The 15569-nt window shown below is 37.3% G+C and overlaps 2 protein-coding genes across 2 annotated transcripts; both read left to right on the top strand.

Moving 5' to 3' along the window:
- The first annotated feature begins 1253 nt into the window (after positions 1-1253).
- LOC135682629 (uncharacterized) lies at positions 1254-6280 on the top strand. The gene is made up of 4 exons (XM_065197599.2): positions 1254-1918; positions 2808-3013; positions 4201-4398; positions 5329-6280. The coding sequence occupies exons 1-4, from the start codon at positions 1324-1326 to the stop codon at positions 6085-6087; spliced, it is 1758 nt and encodes a 585-aa protein (XP_065053671.2). The 5' UTR covers positions 1254-1323; the 3' UTR covers positions 6088-6280.
- A 147-nt stretch (positions 6281-6427) lies between these two features.
- Positions 6428-15460, top strand: LOC135682659 (transmembrane protein 19). Its single transcript, XM_065197644.2, has 2 exons — positions 6428-7785; positions 12289-15460. Exons 1-2 carry the CDS (start codon positions 7524-7526, stop codon positions 12927-12929), a joined length of 903 nt encoding a protein of 300 aa, XP_065053716.2. The 5' UTR covers positions 6428-7523; the 3' UTR covers positions 12930-15460.
- Positions 15461-15569: the final 109 nt, after the last annotated feature.

The raw sequence follows: 15569 nt of genomic DNA, 5'->3' as shown, positions 1-15569 counted from the left end.
TTTTTCAATAACTTGAAAAGTTTTGATATTTTGAGGAATACTTTTATTACATTTCATTAATTTAACCCTCTAGATAAAATTGGTTTTTTATTAGGCCCTCTTGACCTCGAGGCCCTGGGGCAATTTGTCCCCCCCTTGCCCCCTCTCGTTGGGCTTGCCTTGGTACATAGCCACCATGATACCACCTAAAGATCACTTTTATATTTGTCAGAAGTTCCTGTTTTGTGGATAAGACAGTTGGCTTTTATAGCTTTGATAGAAACGTCGTCTGTCATCTTTATGAAAAGAAATTGGAAGGTTTATCTATAGACCTTACCAACACTTTTCCGGTTCTATGCTATATGTTTCATGGGAAAATAAGCCGCTTTACCTAAATTTTTGTTTACAATATGCAACTGGGGAAATCTTTAAAAAACTCATCGAGATATGCAAAAACTACCAATGTTGTAATCAGGTCTGTAAGCACTTCTGTTCTTGATGGGCCTCTTGCCCAAAAAATCATTCTTCTGTTTTTCAAATGAACCATCCCTTTTGCTCCAAATTTGTTCAAGCAATGGTACCCCTAATAATTCTATCCTTCCCTTCCTACGGCACTGTTAATGAATACAATAATGGTTGTGACACAATGCAGTTACATAGAATTTTGGCAAGGTATAAACACGACAAGGTAAAAACAACAGTATTGTAGTACTGACGAAAATATCTAAAAGCAAGCAAATTAAGTGATCACAAAGAAAAAGGACAGAATTAGCTGTATAACAACGTTTAGGAGGTCATCGCAGAACACGCCTCATTAAACGGTGGGAGCAATTTGCCGGCTGAAAGTAAATACCTTCCTTTTACCATTCAGTTACCGTTCTCATAATTTATTTATTCCTTTTATCGTTTTTCATCACATTCTTTTACTACTTTTCTTTGTTCAAATTCTATAAAAGCTTTTGAAGTTGTAAACTTGTCAGTTTACTTGAACAAATGTTAAAATTGTAATTTTATGCAGCATATGGCACCTTAAAACGGCCTAGGCAACACCAATATCTAATTAAAAATATTTTTCGATGCAAACTTAGATATTTCTATTATATCTTAGTGTCATCCTGAGAAGTTGTTGTCGAATTACAGTGAATTGGAATTTGAATTACTTTTCACAGTTTTCAGGTCTCTGTTTATTCCCTTGTGTCTGTCTTTTTGCGAGCCGGAAATGGCATGACAGAACTTTGGAACTAACACCAATGTCACAAGACCTCAGCGCATGCTCTAAAGAGAGGTATGTTTTTGAAAGTAGAATGCTCTGCGAGTAGCTTCCTAAAATTTGATGGGTGAGCCATGTTTCAGTTTTATGTCACTTTACTCTACTTGGCTACGGCATATGCTGGCTCCAAACAGGCAGTATCCAAGAACACCAAACATGCGCATGTGGTACCCACATATTTCAGGAGGCAAGACAAAGATGGTAATCTCATAAACAAAGACGGGCCTGACTATGGCCGTGAAATTAATCATCCTATAATCGAAAAGATATCGAGCTACGATTTGCAACATTCCGTGCTGACCGTGAGGCCTTCCTTTCTGAAGAGTGGTGAGCGGGTAACTGTGTCTTGGAGTGGGATTGCCAAACCAAACGCCAAAGATTGGATTGCCCTATTATGCCCACCAAATGATAACATAAAAAGACATCTTGATCACTTCTTTGTTGATGTGACCTCCACATGGAACCTGGGATACGGGAGTCATTCCGTTCGACTTTACAATTTAAGAGATGACTGCGAATTTCGTTACTTTAGGAATTATGGAAAATCGACGTTAACTGCGAGAAGCAACAAGGTTTCTTTTCAGTTTGGCGTAAACGCTCCTTTGCAGGGGAGGCTTGCTTTGACGGGCAACCCTGCAGAAATGCGAGTTATGTGGACGTCATCGTTATGTAAGTTCAGTAGACTTTTTCGCATGAATGATTATGTCTCACAGTAGCTGCAGGCGATTTTCTAGCGATACCTAGTAGTAGGACTAGCAACTGGCGAGCAAAGTTACAAAACTGTCCTTAGCAAGACATTCTTTTCCTTGTACCAGCCTCGAGTAATTTCTTTCCTTGGCTCTGTTTCTCGTCTGTCACACAGCCACCTGTTACATTAACGATGTTTTTTAAAATAACTTTTTACAAAAGCTGTCCTTTGCAGAAAAATGTACATTTTTCGCAAAAGCCTTTCGTTAGGAATGTTGAAGATAAAATTTCCAAAGCTGCCAAAAAAATTCCAAAGCTGCCAAAAAATTTCCAAGGCTGCCAGAAAATTTCCAAAGCTGCCAAAAAATTTCCAAAGCTGCCAGAAAATTTCCAATTTTTCAAAGAATACGATTTGAATACGGTAAGTGCTTACACTGCTCCAACAAAAACGCTGTTGGTGCAATGATACATCATTGTGTTGGTGCCCTCATTTTTTGAAAAGAGGCGTTCATGAATCCTCAACAAATTGGCGTCATTTTGATGAAATTAAATGAAGCAAATTGTGAAAATTTTTGTTGTAACCGCTACCAGTCCATTGTGAAATCTCGATTTCAAAATTTTTTAAATTTGGTATGCTAGAAAGCATGTATTTTGTTGCCGCTGTTAGCGTATACACATGTCTCCATTTTTGGTGTTAATACTGAAAACGGAGCGTATTCGAAAATATCCGTTTTCATTTGCGTTTTCAAACGACTCCATTTTCATAGCAGAGTAGTGTGAACGCAAGGCAAAAACGGATTAGTTTGACTCCGTTTTCATTTGAAAACAGAGTAGCGTGAACGGGCCCTAATTTAAAACGGTTTTTTTGTAGCCAAAAGCATTGTTGTTAAATATGGTGTATCCAAAAGCAAGCTGGATATGGAAGCCACTGGTAAATCTTGGACGTACAAAGCAAGTGATATGTGCGGACCAGTTGCCAATACCACTGGATTCAGGGAGCCTGGTTATATTCATGACATACTGCTTACAAAGCTGAAGCCCATGACACGCTACTTTTATTCTTATGGCACAACTGAGGTTGGTACAACAGGCCTTTGTATTTATGTTGTAATTTGATTTCTTTTATCTTGTTTATCCTTCGTAATCCTCCCAGGAGTTTACTCGTATATTTTAGTTAGGGCTGTTAGACCAAGATTTTGCGAGAGGTGTGCAAAATCGGATACCAGAATGAAACTTTGTCCACAAGGGTAGTTTTGGGCGCCGAGCAAGATAAGATGCAGACCCCAGCTGAGAAATGCCCCCAAGTGCTACTTTTAGAACGTTGTATTGGGTCCCAGGCCCCAAAGCATTTATTTCAATAATATCGCTGCTATCGCTGCTAGTTGTGATATCAGCATGAAAATTGGAAGAAATTGGCAGTTTGATATGCTCAAAAAGATAGGATACAGACCCCAGCTGAGAAATGCCCCTATGTGCTATTTTTAGACCTTCACTTGGTTTCATGCTGGTATCTGGTTTTGCACAAAATTTTGGCTAACAGCCCTGACTATTTGAGCAAAGGGACGCTCAGGCTACGTTTTTGGGTCTAGAATTTGATTGAAAGTTACTTTTTGGGTCACCATTTTAAACAGTTATTTGGGTTCATGGAATCCAGAACTATTTGTTTGGATCTCGAATATGAGAAATGTTTTTATAGGATAGAGAAAACTGCAAGATTTCTGGTGGATGGCGAGAAAAATATTTTTATGCTAGAAATTATTTTTTTTGGGGGGGGGGGGGGGCTGAGGGTTTGTAGTACAGCCTGAGCACCCCTATCCTAAATATATTTGAGTACCTCCTCCCTCATTAGCAGATATCTGTTAAATCAAAATGCAAGAATAACGTTACTATAGTATATTACCTGAAAAGTAGCACTTATTTGCGTAAGATTGGGAAATGAAAGGGGTGTTGGCTTGCTCTGCTACCTGCCCTGGCCTGACAAGGATGGCCTACTTTACTTTAAAAATATGTTTAAACAGCCTAATGTGAAAACTGTTTAAACAGATATATTTTTCTTAGCAATGCAAAATATGGGGTAACTCTCCTATAGTCTCATTTGTGTTTATAAAATTTGATCTATCTGCTATTGGGGGTTTGCCGCCTTGAATTTTGGTATAGGCTTTTTTTAGGATAAGAGACCGAATTCTAGGGAGAACTATTGTATTTACTCCAGTCTAGCCCGTTGCGAACTCCTTGAGCTAGACAAGTTTTCGTATCTTTGGCAGGCCATGAGTCCAGTGATGAACTTTACAACAGCACTTCCAAGTGGATCAAAGAAGCCATTCAAATTCATCGTTTATGGTGACATGGGTCTGACACTCCCTAGTGCCTTCGAAACCGCTGCTTGGATGCTAGAAGAGTATAGGAAGAACGATATTCAATTCATTTTCCACAATGGGGATATTTCGTATGCAAGAGGTCATGTACGTATAACTAAATGATTGTGAGAACTCTTTTGAAACTTTACTTTTTTAGATAGAAAGTATTTATTAGAATTTGGTACAAGGATATATTCTAAATATTTGACACAAGGATTCGCATTAAAACCATTTCCTATTATTCAATCCGCCAGTGTGCCTAGGCGGCAGCATTGTTTGCAAACAATCGTGAAAAAGATATTTTCATTGGAAAAAACGTTTTTTGAAATATGAGGGGCACGAGCCTCCGAAAAACAAAAACAGGTACGGTCTTGTATTCGCCAAATGACTTTACTCACTGAAGAAAGAAGAATGAGACCTGGGGCAAATGATTAAGCTTCCTTTCTCTGTGGCTGAATCTCACCACGAGAAGCTAAGACAACCTTGGGATTGGTAATTTTTTTATGCATCAACGTTAACTTGCCGCTAAGGTGGGGTGTGGGAAAACATCCGTTTGTAAAAACTGAAGTCTTTTGCCATCTAGGGTTGCTTCATTAGCAAATAAGGGCTGGTACACCAACTTTTTGGCAAATTGGACCTAAGCACCCTTTTGAGCACAATAGGTGACGACCCTGATGACCAGGGGTGTAGTGCTAGGGGGCGCTGGGTCAGGGGCTGAGCCTGCCTCGCTAATGCCGAAAAATAGCCATTTTCGACAAGAATCCCCTTATTTTGATACCATTACACCCCCCTGTATTGACGAAGGGTGAACATTGTGTAGTTGAAACTATGCCACAGACATTAGATACCATGCTTCAAATAGTAGAAATGATATTACAAGTCAGCGACTTACCCAGTTCTCGCTAGTATAAGATCAATGAGTATTCACAAGTAAATCTGCTTAATTAACTGATGACCAAGTTAATAGCAAAAGTTAATCAGCAATAAGTCAAATGCAGCTAACATGAATATATTCATATAAAAATTGTGTTTTAGGCTTATCTATGGGATCTGTGGCATTTATACATTGAGCCATATTCAACTCTCATACCATACATGGTTGGAATTGGAAATCACGAACAGGATCATGTCAGTGGCGGGGAAAAGGACCCCAGTGGGGCATCTGGGTTAGGTTTTCACCCATACTGGGGAAATTATGGCGATGATTCAGGAGGTGAATGTGGGGTTCCGATGTTCAACAGATTTCACATGCCAGACAATGGAAACCATCTTTGGTGGTACAGTTACGACTATGGTATGGTGCACATGATTATGATGAGCACGGAACATGACTTCAGGCCTGGCAGTAGGCAGTATGAATGGCTAGAAAATGATCTGCAAAGTGTAAATCGTGCGAAGACACCTTGGGTGTTGATCGGAGGTCACCGTGCGATGTACGCTAGTGCAGACATAAGCAGTGATCTTAGAGTTTCCTTCGGCATGCAGCTTGCGTTTGAGGACCTTCTCTTCAAATACCGCGTTGACATGGCGTTCTGGGCCCATTACCATAGTTACGAACGCACCTGCAAGGTGTATCGACAAGAATGCAGGGATGATGGCGTCATTCATATTGTTGTTGGGACTGCTGGAATGACACGTGACAAAGATGACCATCTCAAAATGCCTTGGTCAGTGTATGCCGAGAACGACTACGGTTACGGGCGTGTCACTGTCTCAAACGCTAGTGCTCTCCTTTATGAGTGGGTACGCAACGTGGATGGGGAGGTGAGAGACAAAGTCTGGCTCCACAAGTGATATAACTTTTGTCACAAGCTTGACCAACGAAGTCGCAGTTGAGTCAAAGTTCGAACCTTCCTTCCTTACATGCGTCGTTAGACACAAATAAAAATTGTATCACGTTTATTTTTATCGAAAAAATAATCTTATGCCCTTATCTTAAAAATAGAGTTACGCTTAGCAATGATAATCTCGAGGATATTCGTGCTTATGCAGAAATAATTTCTTTACCAAAACTCTCCCATAAAACTTATATTCGTAACATGTTGCAAGTTAACAATTTCCCAATTCACCAAAACTCGCTAAAAAGAGACAGCTGCGCCACTTTGAGTAACGAGAATGGCAACGAATGGGAGAATGTTCTTAAGGAATATCCACATTTTCTTCTAATGATACGCAAATGAAACATTTTTGACCATTATTTGTTCATAAAAGTTTGATAAACCACATCAAAAAATAGAATGTTGTTATAACTAGGCAGGATAATTTCTTAGTTTTCAGAATACTGTTACCACAGTCTTGTAAGCATTTTCTTAAAGAAGGCAGACTGGCCAAAGCTAGAGCAGCGGGAAAATTGAGCTTTATTCGTGATGACCTGTTTTGGGTGTATGTTAAAAATCTAATTTTTAGAATTATGATGATTAATCCTCAGTTAGAAATTTTAGCTGTCACAGTCATCAAGTGCAAACAAATAAACATAAAAACTACATTCTTATACCGAAAATTTTCAGCTGTCGTAAGGCAGCATTGCATGAAGTCTCTTCAACGCCAGTTGTTAGGATATAAATTGATTGGAATTTTAGTCATGCGTTCTTGCATTTGAGAAGTGGTACCATCATCATCTCCAGCCTCATGACGACCATCACTGTATTATCATTATCATCAATCAACCAATTTTTAAGAAATCAATTTTTGCAAGAGCATTTTTTGTGATTTTTTCCAAATTTGGCATGCATTGATTTTTTGATGACGGGGCAAGTTCGTAAATTCCACGAAGATTTATTAAAAATATCTCCCCATTTTAAATATTCTTAAGTTGGAACGTCCGCAACTTATTTAACTACATATTTTTATTACTTACGCTATGCTAATTGTTTATTTAGAAAACCTATATTTACATGCAAATAGCTTGGAAATGCTGAAGACATGGGCTCCGACGCAGGTTGAAAAGTGGGGGGGGGGCATAGGAGTTTTGAACAATCATAACAAAAGATTTTTAAAAACGCTCTATTATTCTGCAATAACGTGGGGCCCTGGAAGATAGAAGAACAGTTTACTTAGATGAAATGCATGCCTAAATGAGCATGTTTTGAACAGTAATGCAAGGCCTTATTTCCCACCCTGTAAATGCGCACCTTGGCAGCTGGTTTTCATTTTTTGAAAACGAATCACCTTAATAGCACACGTGCATCTTAATTGGAGGTGGGCTTGTAGTTGCACCGTAAAAAAGAACCATGGCCATGGCGGTGATAGTGAACTCCTTTATTTTTAGATTTATTTTTGCATGGATTTCATCGATTCTAGTTTCAGTCAGAGGATACAGTAAACGGTCACTTAACTTCAGTGGAGCACTTGCTGCTGTGATAGTTGGTTTTACTCTAACGTTAGCAGGCTACGCGTTTTTTGCATCCTTGCTAGCTTTTTTCACAACTTCTTCGTTGTGGACGAAGTGGAAATCAGATAAAAAGAGAAAAATCGAAGAGGACTTTAAGGAAGGTTAGAATAACTTTTATTTTAGGTTCCTATTATTGTGCCTCGAAATCTCTGTCTAAAGCCTCTTTCAGGGACGCCGGATCCGGAAACGACCAAGGCAAGGGGCAAGGGGGGCGAGCTTGAGTAAAAGGACATTTGAAAAAATTAATTCCCAGCTAACAAAAATTTATTCGTAACTGTCATTTTCTTTCGATCCTCTGTCGGTATCTGAAAAATCGGCTAAATTTTGGCATAAGAATTTTTTTTCACAGGTTTCGAGAAATGTCGTCATCAATAAGGCAATACAGTCAGGATTTCATATGAATCTCATGGATTTCCTACAAAAGACCGGTGTCAAGGGCACTTCTATGAAAAGGGCACTTAAGCCCCCCTTGCCCCTCCTATCAAAAGGCAACAGGGGCAGTTGACCCCCTGTGCCCCCCTCTCCAGCGTCCCTGACCTCTTTCTATTCCAGTATGGCAACTGCACTCCTGAGAAATTTTTGTAAAACAACGAGTGACCTCTTGCACACCCAAAAGATGAGCGTGTTTGGGTGTGTTTTTGGATGTGGTGCAAATTAAAAAGTTTTTTCAAATACAACAAAATATCCCTTCAAATTTGTTCGCTTGGAGCTTGGAAAAAAGTGTGCCATTCCAAATTGAGTGATCCACTTAAGATCAGGGCTGCCAAAAAGTTTCAGTTGGCCTGGGGTAAAACTGAAGAAAAGCTCCTTGCAAGCAAACATAAAATTCTTCTCACCCTGTTCTTTAGATTAAGAGGCGGGTCCAGACTACAGCAACTTATGCAGAGGCATAAGTCAGATTTTTACAACAACAAAATGAAATGGAAATTATTAATCAAAAGTTTCTTTGGCAAATTCTTTAGCGACGTCCGTCCTAGATCTGCCCCCGTTGATACCAACAACCTGCAGACGACAGGGCATTGTTTTGCTGACTATCTTTCGGCCTCTGCACAGAATAGCCGAGAGGTGATTCTAGGCATTTATCTGGTCCGTATTTTCTGAATCCAGAAACTTGTTTGTCCCTCGAGAGCCAATCACTGCTTGTTTGACCTATGCAAATGTCTTGTAAGCCAATCAGAGTGTACTTCACCTTTGCAATCTTTGGGGAGATCATAGGTGAGATTTGATTCATCAAATTAGATGTTGAGCTTGCCTCTGCAGCGGTACAGCCAACCAATAGGAATCAGAGTTGACCTATGCAATTGTTTATAGTGGACTTCTCTAATTGTTTGTTGCAACCAATGAAATGAGAATTGACTTTCACTGCTTCACCTCTGCTAAGGAACCTCTAGCTAAGTTAGTCAACCTTGCAGTGTCTGTTCTGTAGTGTTGAGGTATGACCACTGATTTTGGAATGTGGGGGTCCCTGGTTTGAATCCTACTGGGATCAGGCTACTTAATCTTTTTTCCTTCGAATTGCAGGTAAATTAAGCCTTCTCTTTGCGAGTTGTTTCCTTAGAATTCCATTTTGGAACTCCCTATTCAATATCAGTGATACTGATTTTATTCAGAAATATTTAGGCGTTTCCAGCACAAAAGGGCATGGCTTCTGTTTCTGACAACCTTTGCATAGGTCAGAATTCAGGCTGGATATGCGCCCGCACCTAAGTCATTTTCTTTAAATCGTTTCAATATTACTTTGTTTTAATTGTTTCATTGTCATGTTTTACTATCATTTACTATACTACCAATTATATGATTATCTAGACAAAAATAAACTTCTGTATTCTGGCCAATCAGGTTTTAGAGCTCTGCATTCCACTGTAACTTGCTTGCTTTCTGGCACTAATGACTGGCACATTAATATTGAGCGTGGAAAATTTACAGGAAATATTTTCATTGATTTGAAAAAGGCTTTTGATACTGTTGATCATGCCATACTTATTCAAAAGCTATCTAAAAGAATTCAGGGTCTTGAGCTTCAATGGTTCAAATCATATCTTAGCAGTAGGCAGCAATTCACTAAGGTTAATGGAGTGCAATCTGACATCGGAAGCATCAACTGTGGTGTCCCACAAGGTTCTTGTTTAGGTCCACTACTCTTCCTAATCTATATAAATGATCTGCCATTCGCCTTGAAAAACTGCAAAGTTACGATGTACGCCGACGATACTAGCATATCCTATTCCTCTAAGAGCATTGACGATCTAACTGAAACGCTCAACAACGAATTGAAATGTTTGAAAGAATGGCTTCAGGGCAATAAATTGTCTTTGAATGTAACCAAGACTCAGGCAATGGTAATTGGATCTAGACCAAATCTGAAAAAGATTGGTGAAAACACTGTGGGTTCACCTGCATTCGTTATCGGTGATTCCCCTGTAGAACTCGTCGACAGTATTAAGTATCTTGGTGTCCAAGTTGACCAATACCTCGTGTGGGACGAGCAAATTAAATCTGTTCAAGCCAAAGTCTCCCGCTCGTTAGGTTTTTTAAAATATGCGAAAAAATTTTTGCCAAAAAATGTACTTTGCAAATTATATAGAGGTATTGTAGAGCCACATTTTCGGTACTGCTGTACTGTGTGGGGGAGCTGTGCAGAGTTCCGACTGGTTAAGCTTCAAAAATTGCAGAATCGAGCCCCTAGAATTATTACAAATAGCAGCTACGATGCTCCTGCTGAAGCTTTGATTACAGAGTTAAGATGGCCAACTGTAAGGGATATGATCAGAAGTGAGACTGCAACAACTGTATATAAATCTATTAATAGTCTCGCGCCTGATTATCTCTCGCATTTATTTGTTAGAAATTCTGAACGCAATATTATCAACCTTAGAAATGCCGAAACTGACTTGCTAGTGCCATTCATGAAAACTAGTAATGGACAGAAAGCATTCGCATTTCGTGGAGCAAAAATCTGGAATGATCTCAGCCGCGAGGCCAAGCAAGCTCCCTCTTTATCTTCTTTTAAGAACAGGATAATTTTAAAATGAAATGAAAAAAAAATGAAAAAAAAAACTATAAATGGATTTATTCCATTCTTAAAATGGAATTCCTTTCTTTATGAGGTTCCCTAGACATCAAGGCAGTTTGCCCCCTGTCCCCATCTCAGTGGCCCTGCTTTAGATCATCCTCATGATGCCCTTAGGATTGGCCTTTTTGACCTTTTTTGGCCTTTTTGACCTTTTTTTTCTTCCCTGACATTTTATTTAAAATTTTTATATCTAGTTCTATCCTAGTGAATCTGTATTTTATTTTGATTTTATCTCGAATTTCTGTCTTTTTTCTATCTTTAACCTCACTGTATTGACATCCAATTGAACATGGAAAGAACAAGTTAGTACATATAACTAAAAAACTAGAAAGCATGTGAACGTTGGGTGTGTCCTTTGCAGTGGAATTTTGAATTATACAACAATTTTTGAGCGAATGATAATTTTCTTAGTAATAAATTCCATAATTTGAGAATTTTGAAAACTTAATTAGCATTAATGTTCCACTTTTAAGGCAGTGGCAAGAATGTTTGCATCTTTTTAGAGGCCAATCTTTCCTAGAAAGGGCAGATAACAAGCACCCAAACCATGCTGAAACCTAAAACCTTAGAAGATGAACATTCAAAGATACATTCAAGCTAACACTAGCCAGATACTTCATAACTTGGACAATAATGTGTGGTCCCAGTCCATTTGGTTTGAATACTATCAATTTTCATTTAATTTGTTGAATTTCATTTGTTGGATAGGACATTTTTGTAAGTTTTATGGCATAAGGCCTCTAACCATTTCTATTTATGCCATAACTACACCTTCAGAAATGTCTCTTGAATTAAAAAATATATTGTAAATGGAAGTCCCAAAACAATATCACAAAGAAAAATTAATGCTAAGTGGGATTTAAAAAGCAAAGCTATTTAGTCACGAACGGTTGTGACAATATTCAAAATCCAGTTCTTGTGACAGCTGATGCTCCACTATCAGAATCATTAAATGAACAGCGGTAAATGGTATTAGGTTTCATGGTAAATGGCATTAGCAACTCTTTTTAAGTCTTGCAGATTTAGAGAATCTGCCCAGTTGTCTTTTCATATAGCGGTTTTTTAGCTGATCTACTGTATGAAATTGAAACAAACTGTTACTGTGTAAACAAATGAAAATGGTTATCACCCTAGGACTCAATTTGGTAATATTTTCTACGGGCAAACAGCACAGACCAGGCAACCTTAATTATAATGTGCCTGCATTTCCGATTTACCTATTCTAACCTCCAGCTGCATACATTTATTTCCTACCTCAGAATGTTTGATAATTATTTTGATTTTTTATAATTTAAAGAGTGTAAGATGAAAAGCATTTGCTCTTTTCAAGAAAGCTGTTTTTAAATTGTGTACTACCTAAAGTTGTCTGTAATTTCCAACAGAGCAATTGTCCATAATGTCTTTGCTTACAGAAACAGTTTACCCAACAATTTAATTGGTAATTCACCTTTGAATTAAATATTTGAGGTATTTTTAGCACAGAAAATCTGGAGAATGATAAATCTTGGCTCATTTTTATTTTCCTTTTTAGGGGGACAAAGAAACTGGCTTCAAGTCTTATGTAATGGTGGTTTTCCATCCGCTTTATGTATAATTTATTTAATGGAAGTTGGGTACAAAGACCGACCAGTGAATTATGCTAGAGATTTCCCGGCATCTTGTCTCAGTATGGCAGTTTTAGGTGCAATAGCTTGTTGCAATGGTGATACCTGGTCAAGTGAAATTGGTATTGCAGTAGGCTCTAAGACACCCAGGCTAATAACTACACTAAAAAGGGTCCCAGTTGGAACAAATGGTGCAGTGTCTTTTGTTGGTACCACTGCCAGTCTGATTGGTGGCCTTTTTATTGGCCTAGTTTACTACATTTCTATTTTGGTACTAGGATTCATCAACAGTTTTACAGCAGATTACCCTGCCCAATGGCCAGTTATTCTTCTTGGTGGTTTTGCAGGGCTCTTTGGTAGCTTTATTGATTCTGTTTTGGGAGCAACTTTACAATATTCTGGCTTCTGTGAAGAACAAAAGAAGGTTGTCAGCAAGCCATCAAGCACTGTGAAACACATTTGTGGAAAAAACATACTTGATAACCATTTGGTCAATCTTCTATCATCCTCTATTTCTGGAATTGTAACATCGTACATCGGCTATATGGCATGGCAATATATCAACTAAAAGCTTTTATCTACAGACACCACCAGGCATAGTTTAAGGATCGAATAATGTAATTTTACTTTGTACTTTTGAAAAAGCAAATTCTGAAAATTTTACTCTACTATTTGCTGCTAAACAGTTGTACTCATTCCGTGCTGGAAAACCACTTTCATTGTTTAAGTATGCTTTTTGTCCAAATTGCTTGATTTCATCACTTTTCATCACTTATTTCATTTGGAAATAAGTTGCATACAAGATGTGATGGATATCTTAAAGCTGTTGAATGCTTAATATTCTGGAAGCAAGTTGTTTGTGGTTTGCACTCAGATGAAAAATATAGTAACGAAAACCATTCTTTTTTAGAAGCTGTTTATTATTACATTCAGAAGGAAAACATGATTGTCATCCCTGCTAAATATGTCTTGTTGTAATTCAAGTAAAACTCTGAAACCTAAATGAAAACAAATATACAACAAGAAAACTTCATTAAAATGTACATTATATTTAAATTCGCACATTCATATTTGGCAAGTTCAATTTGCAGTAAACATTTACTTTTGCAAGTTAAAACGATTTTGGATTCAAACAGCATTTTCTTTGTGATATTTTTTGCAATTACATTCAACTCTACACAAAATTTAAACCCAACCGTGCAATATCTTTAATTTTACTCTGTTTACAGTTATCAGCACCTGGTTTGATGATAACGGTTTCCTACTGTAGTAATCATTTCACATTTGATGACTTGGATTTCCTTTAACATTGAAGGATTAATTATCTTAAGAAAAACATTAATTTTAATATGAGGCTGAGTAAACAACCTAAAGAATCTAAATAAAAGTCAAAATGTCACATATAGTCATTCAAAATACTGTCTGTGTCCATAATTGTTGAGAGTACTATAAAGTGCAATATGCTTTGTTCAAAATAATATTTACTGATTTAAAACTTTCTTGCAAGCAGCGCTTCCACCTTTTAATCCAGATTGTTTATCTTTGACATTTTTCCTTTTCACTTGTCAATTAATGTATTTCAAAAGTTGCTCAAAGATATAATCTTATGATGACCTTGTCAAAAACAACTTAATATAATGCTTTTTGTTTATTGAGAAATCAAAATTGAAGATAAAGCCTTTAGCAACATGGTTGGAAGCTGGAATTTTAGAAGCATAAAAGGCATTGAGACACAGTCTCTGCACAGGATTTCAAGACTCAGCTGTCTTGATATACCATATTCTTTAATCATGGCATTGATGCCATCAATTTCAATCATTAAATGAAGTGATAAGACCATTGCCCATTGCCGCTGCAGACAGATTTGTTATTCTTTATTTTATCACACTTCTGCTTATACAAAAAGAGGAAAATCATTGAGGAAAAGCCAAACATTGTTAATTAACTTTTTAAATTACAAGCAGGATTCTTTGCAATTAAAATCTAAACAGAAAACATAACAAAGTTAGTAGAATCTATCAAACTCAAATATAATGAGAACTTTAATAAATGTATTTGTACAACTTTCAAAAAGAAAGCTCTCTGTCGCAATTAAGCTATACAATAACTTGCAAAGCACTTGTAACTCCTAAAACAGGGAAGGGAAAGTCATAGTCCAAATAAAGATAATTGATTTTCATAAGCTCCAAAGCTAAATATCACTGATGTGCTCAATTACTTTTTACGCCAACATATATGCACCAGTTTTGTACATCTGAAGAATCTATTACTTTGATATATCCAATGTTAAAATCTGTTTGTTGGTAGTTTGCTTCGCACACTTTTGAAAGGGTATCTTATATTTCTAGATAAAATCAAAACTCTAAAAGATCTTCAAATAGAGTTTTGAAAAACAAAGGATGGGCTTTAAAAGAGCAACAGAGGGATTTTGCAAATGAGGGTCATTTAAAATTTATTGTAAAGATTGACTAAATTTTAAGAAATCAATCTCAAAATGGTAAGTACCACCTCTAACTATCCGACTGCCTTAAAAATATTTCTATACAAATGTTCTAGTAATTCTGCAGAATAGTTTGAAAATAGTCATTGGATGAGATTATAGACAAGCAACTATCCTAACGGGTTTAACCACAATTTTGCAAAAAGGGTGTATCTGTCAGTGAGACAGAAAGGTTTGAGAAGGGTCTCAAAAATTGCCGAAAACCTGTCTTTAAGCATCAGGGAACAAACTTTAGGAATTTTTGATGTACTTGATGCAGGTCGACCTTTAGGAGATGCTTCCCTCAAATTTACAAGACTTGTTTTCAATAGAAGGGATGAATACTCATGTAAATAAAAATGACATGGACTTTCCCTTGCTCTGATTATCTTTTGTGCCTTAATCCACAAACAGGAAAATAAATAATGTTACAAAACAAGACAGATTTGAGAGCAATAAGGCTGTGTTTGCAACCATGTACCCCCTTTTGTGTTCTATTTGGGATTTCAATAATTGTTGACTACTGAGCATCACAAGGGTATCACCAATTAATGATGCAATAGTTTCAAAGGTATATATATACATATAAATTATACATGTTGAAAATCTTGATCTATGTGTCAGTAAAAATCAGAGACAGCTTTCCATTCTTATAATTGTTCAAGGTCTATGCTTGCCTGTCAGTCTTTATACTCACAATGCTAATATATTCTCAAAATAGAACTTTTG

The sequence above is a fragment of the Rhopilema esculentum genome, chromosome 17 (genome assembly GCF_057945365.1).
Source record: "Rhopilema esculentum isolate cy_ngs chromosome 17, ASM5794536v1, whole genome shotgun sequence".
NCBI lineage: Eukaryota > Metazoa > Cnidaria > Scyphozoa > Rhizostomeae > Rhizostomatidae > Rhopilema > Rhopilema esculentum.
The sequence above is the reverse complement of the archived record's forward strand: the minus strand, read 5'-3'. Positions and strand labels throughout refer to the sequence as shown.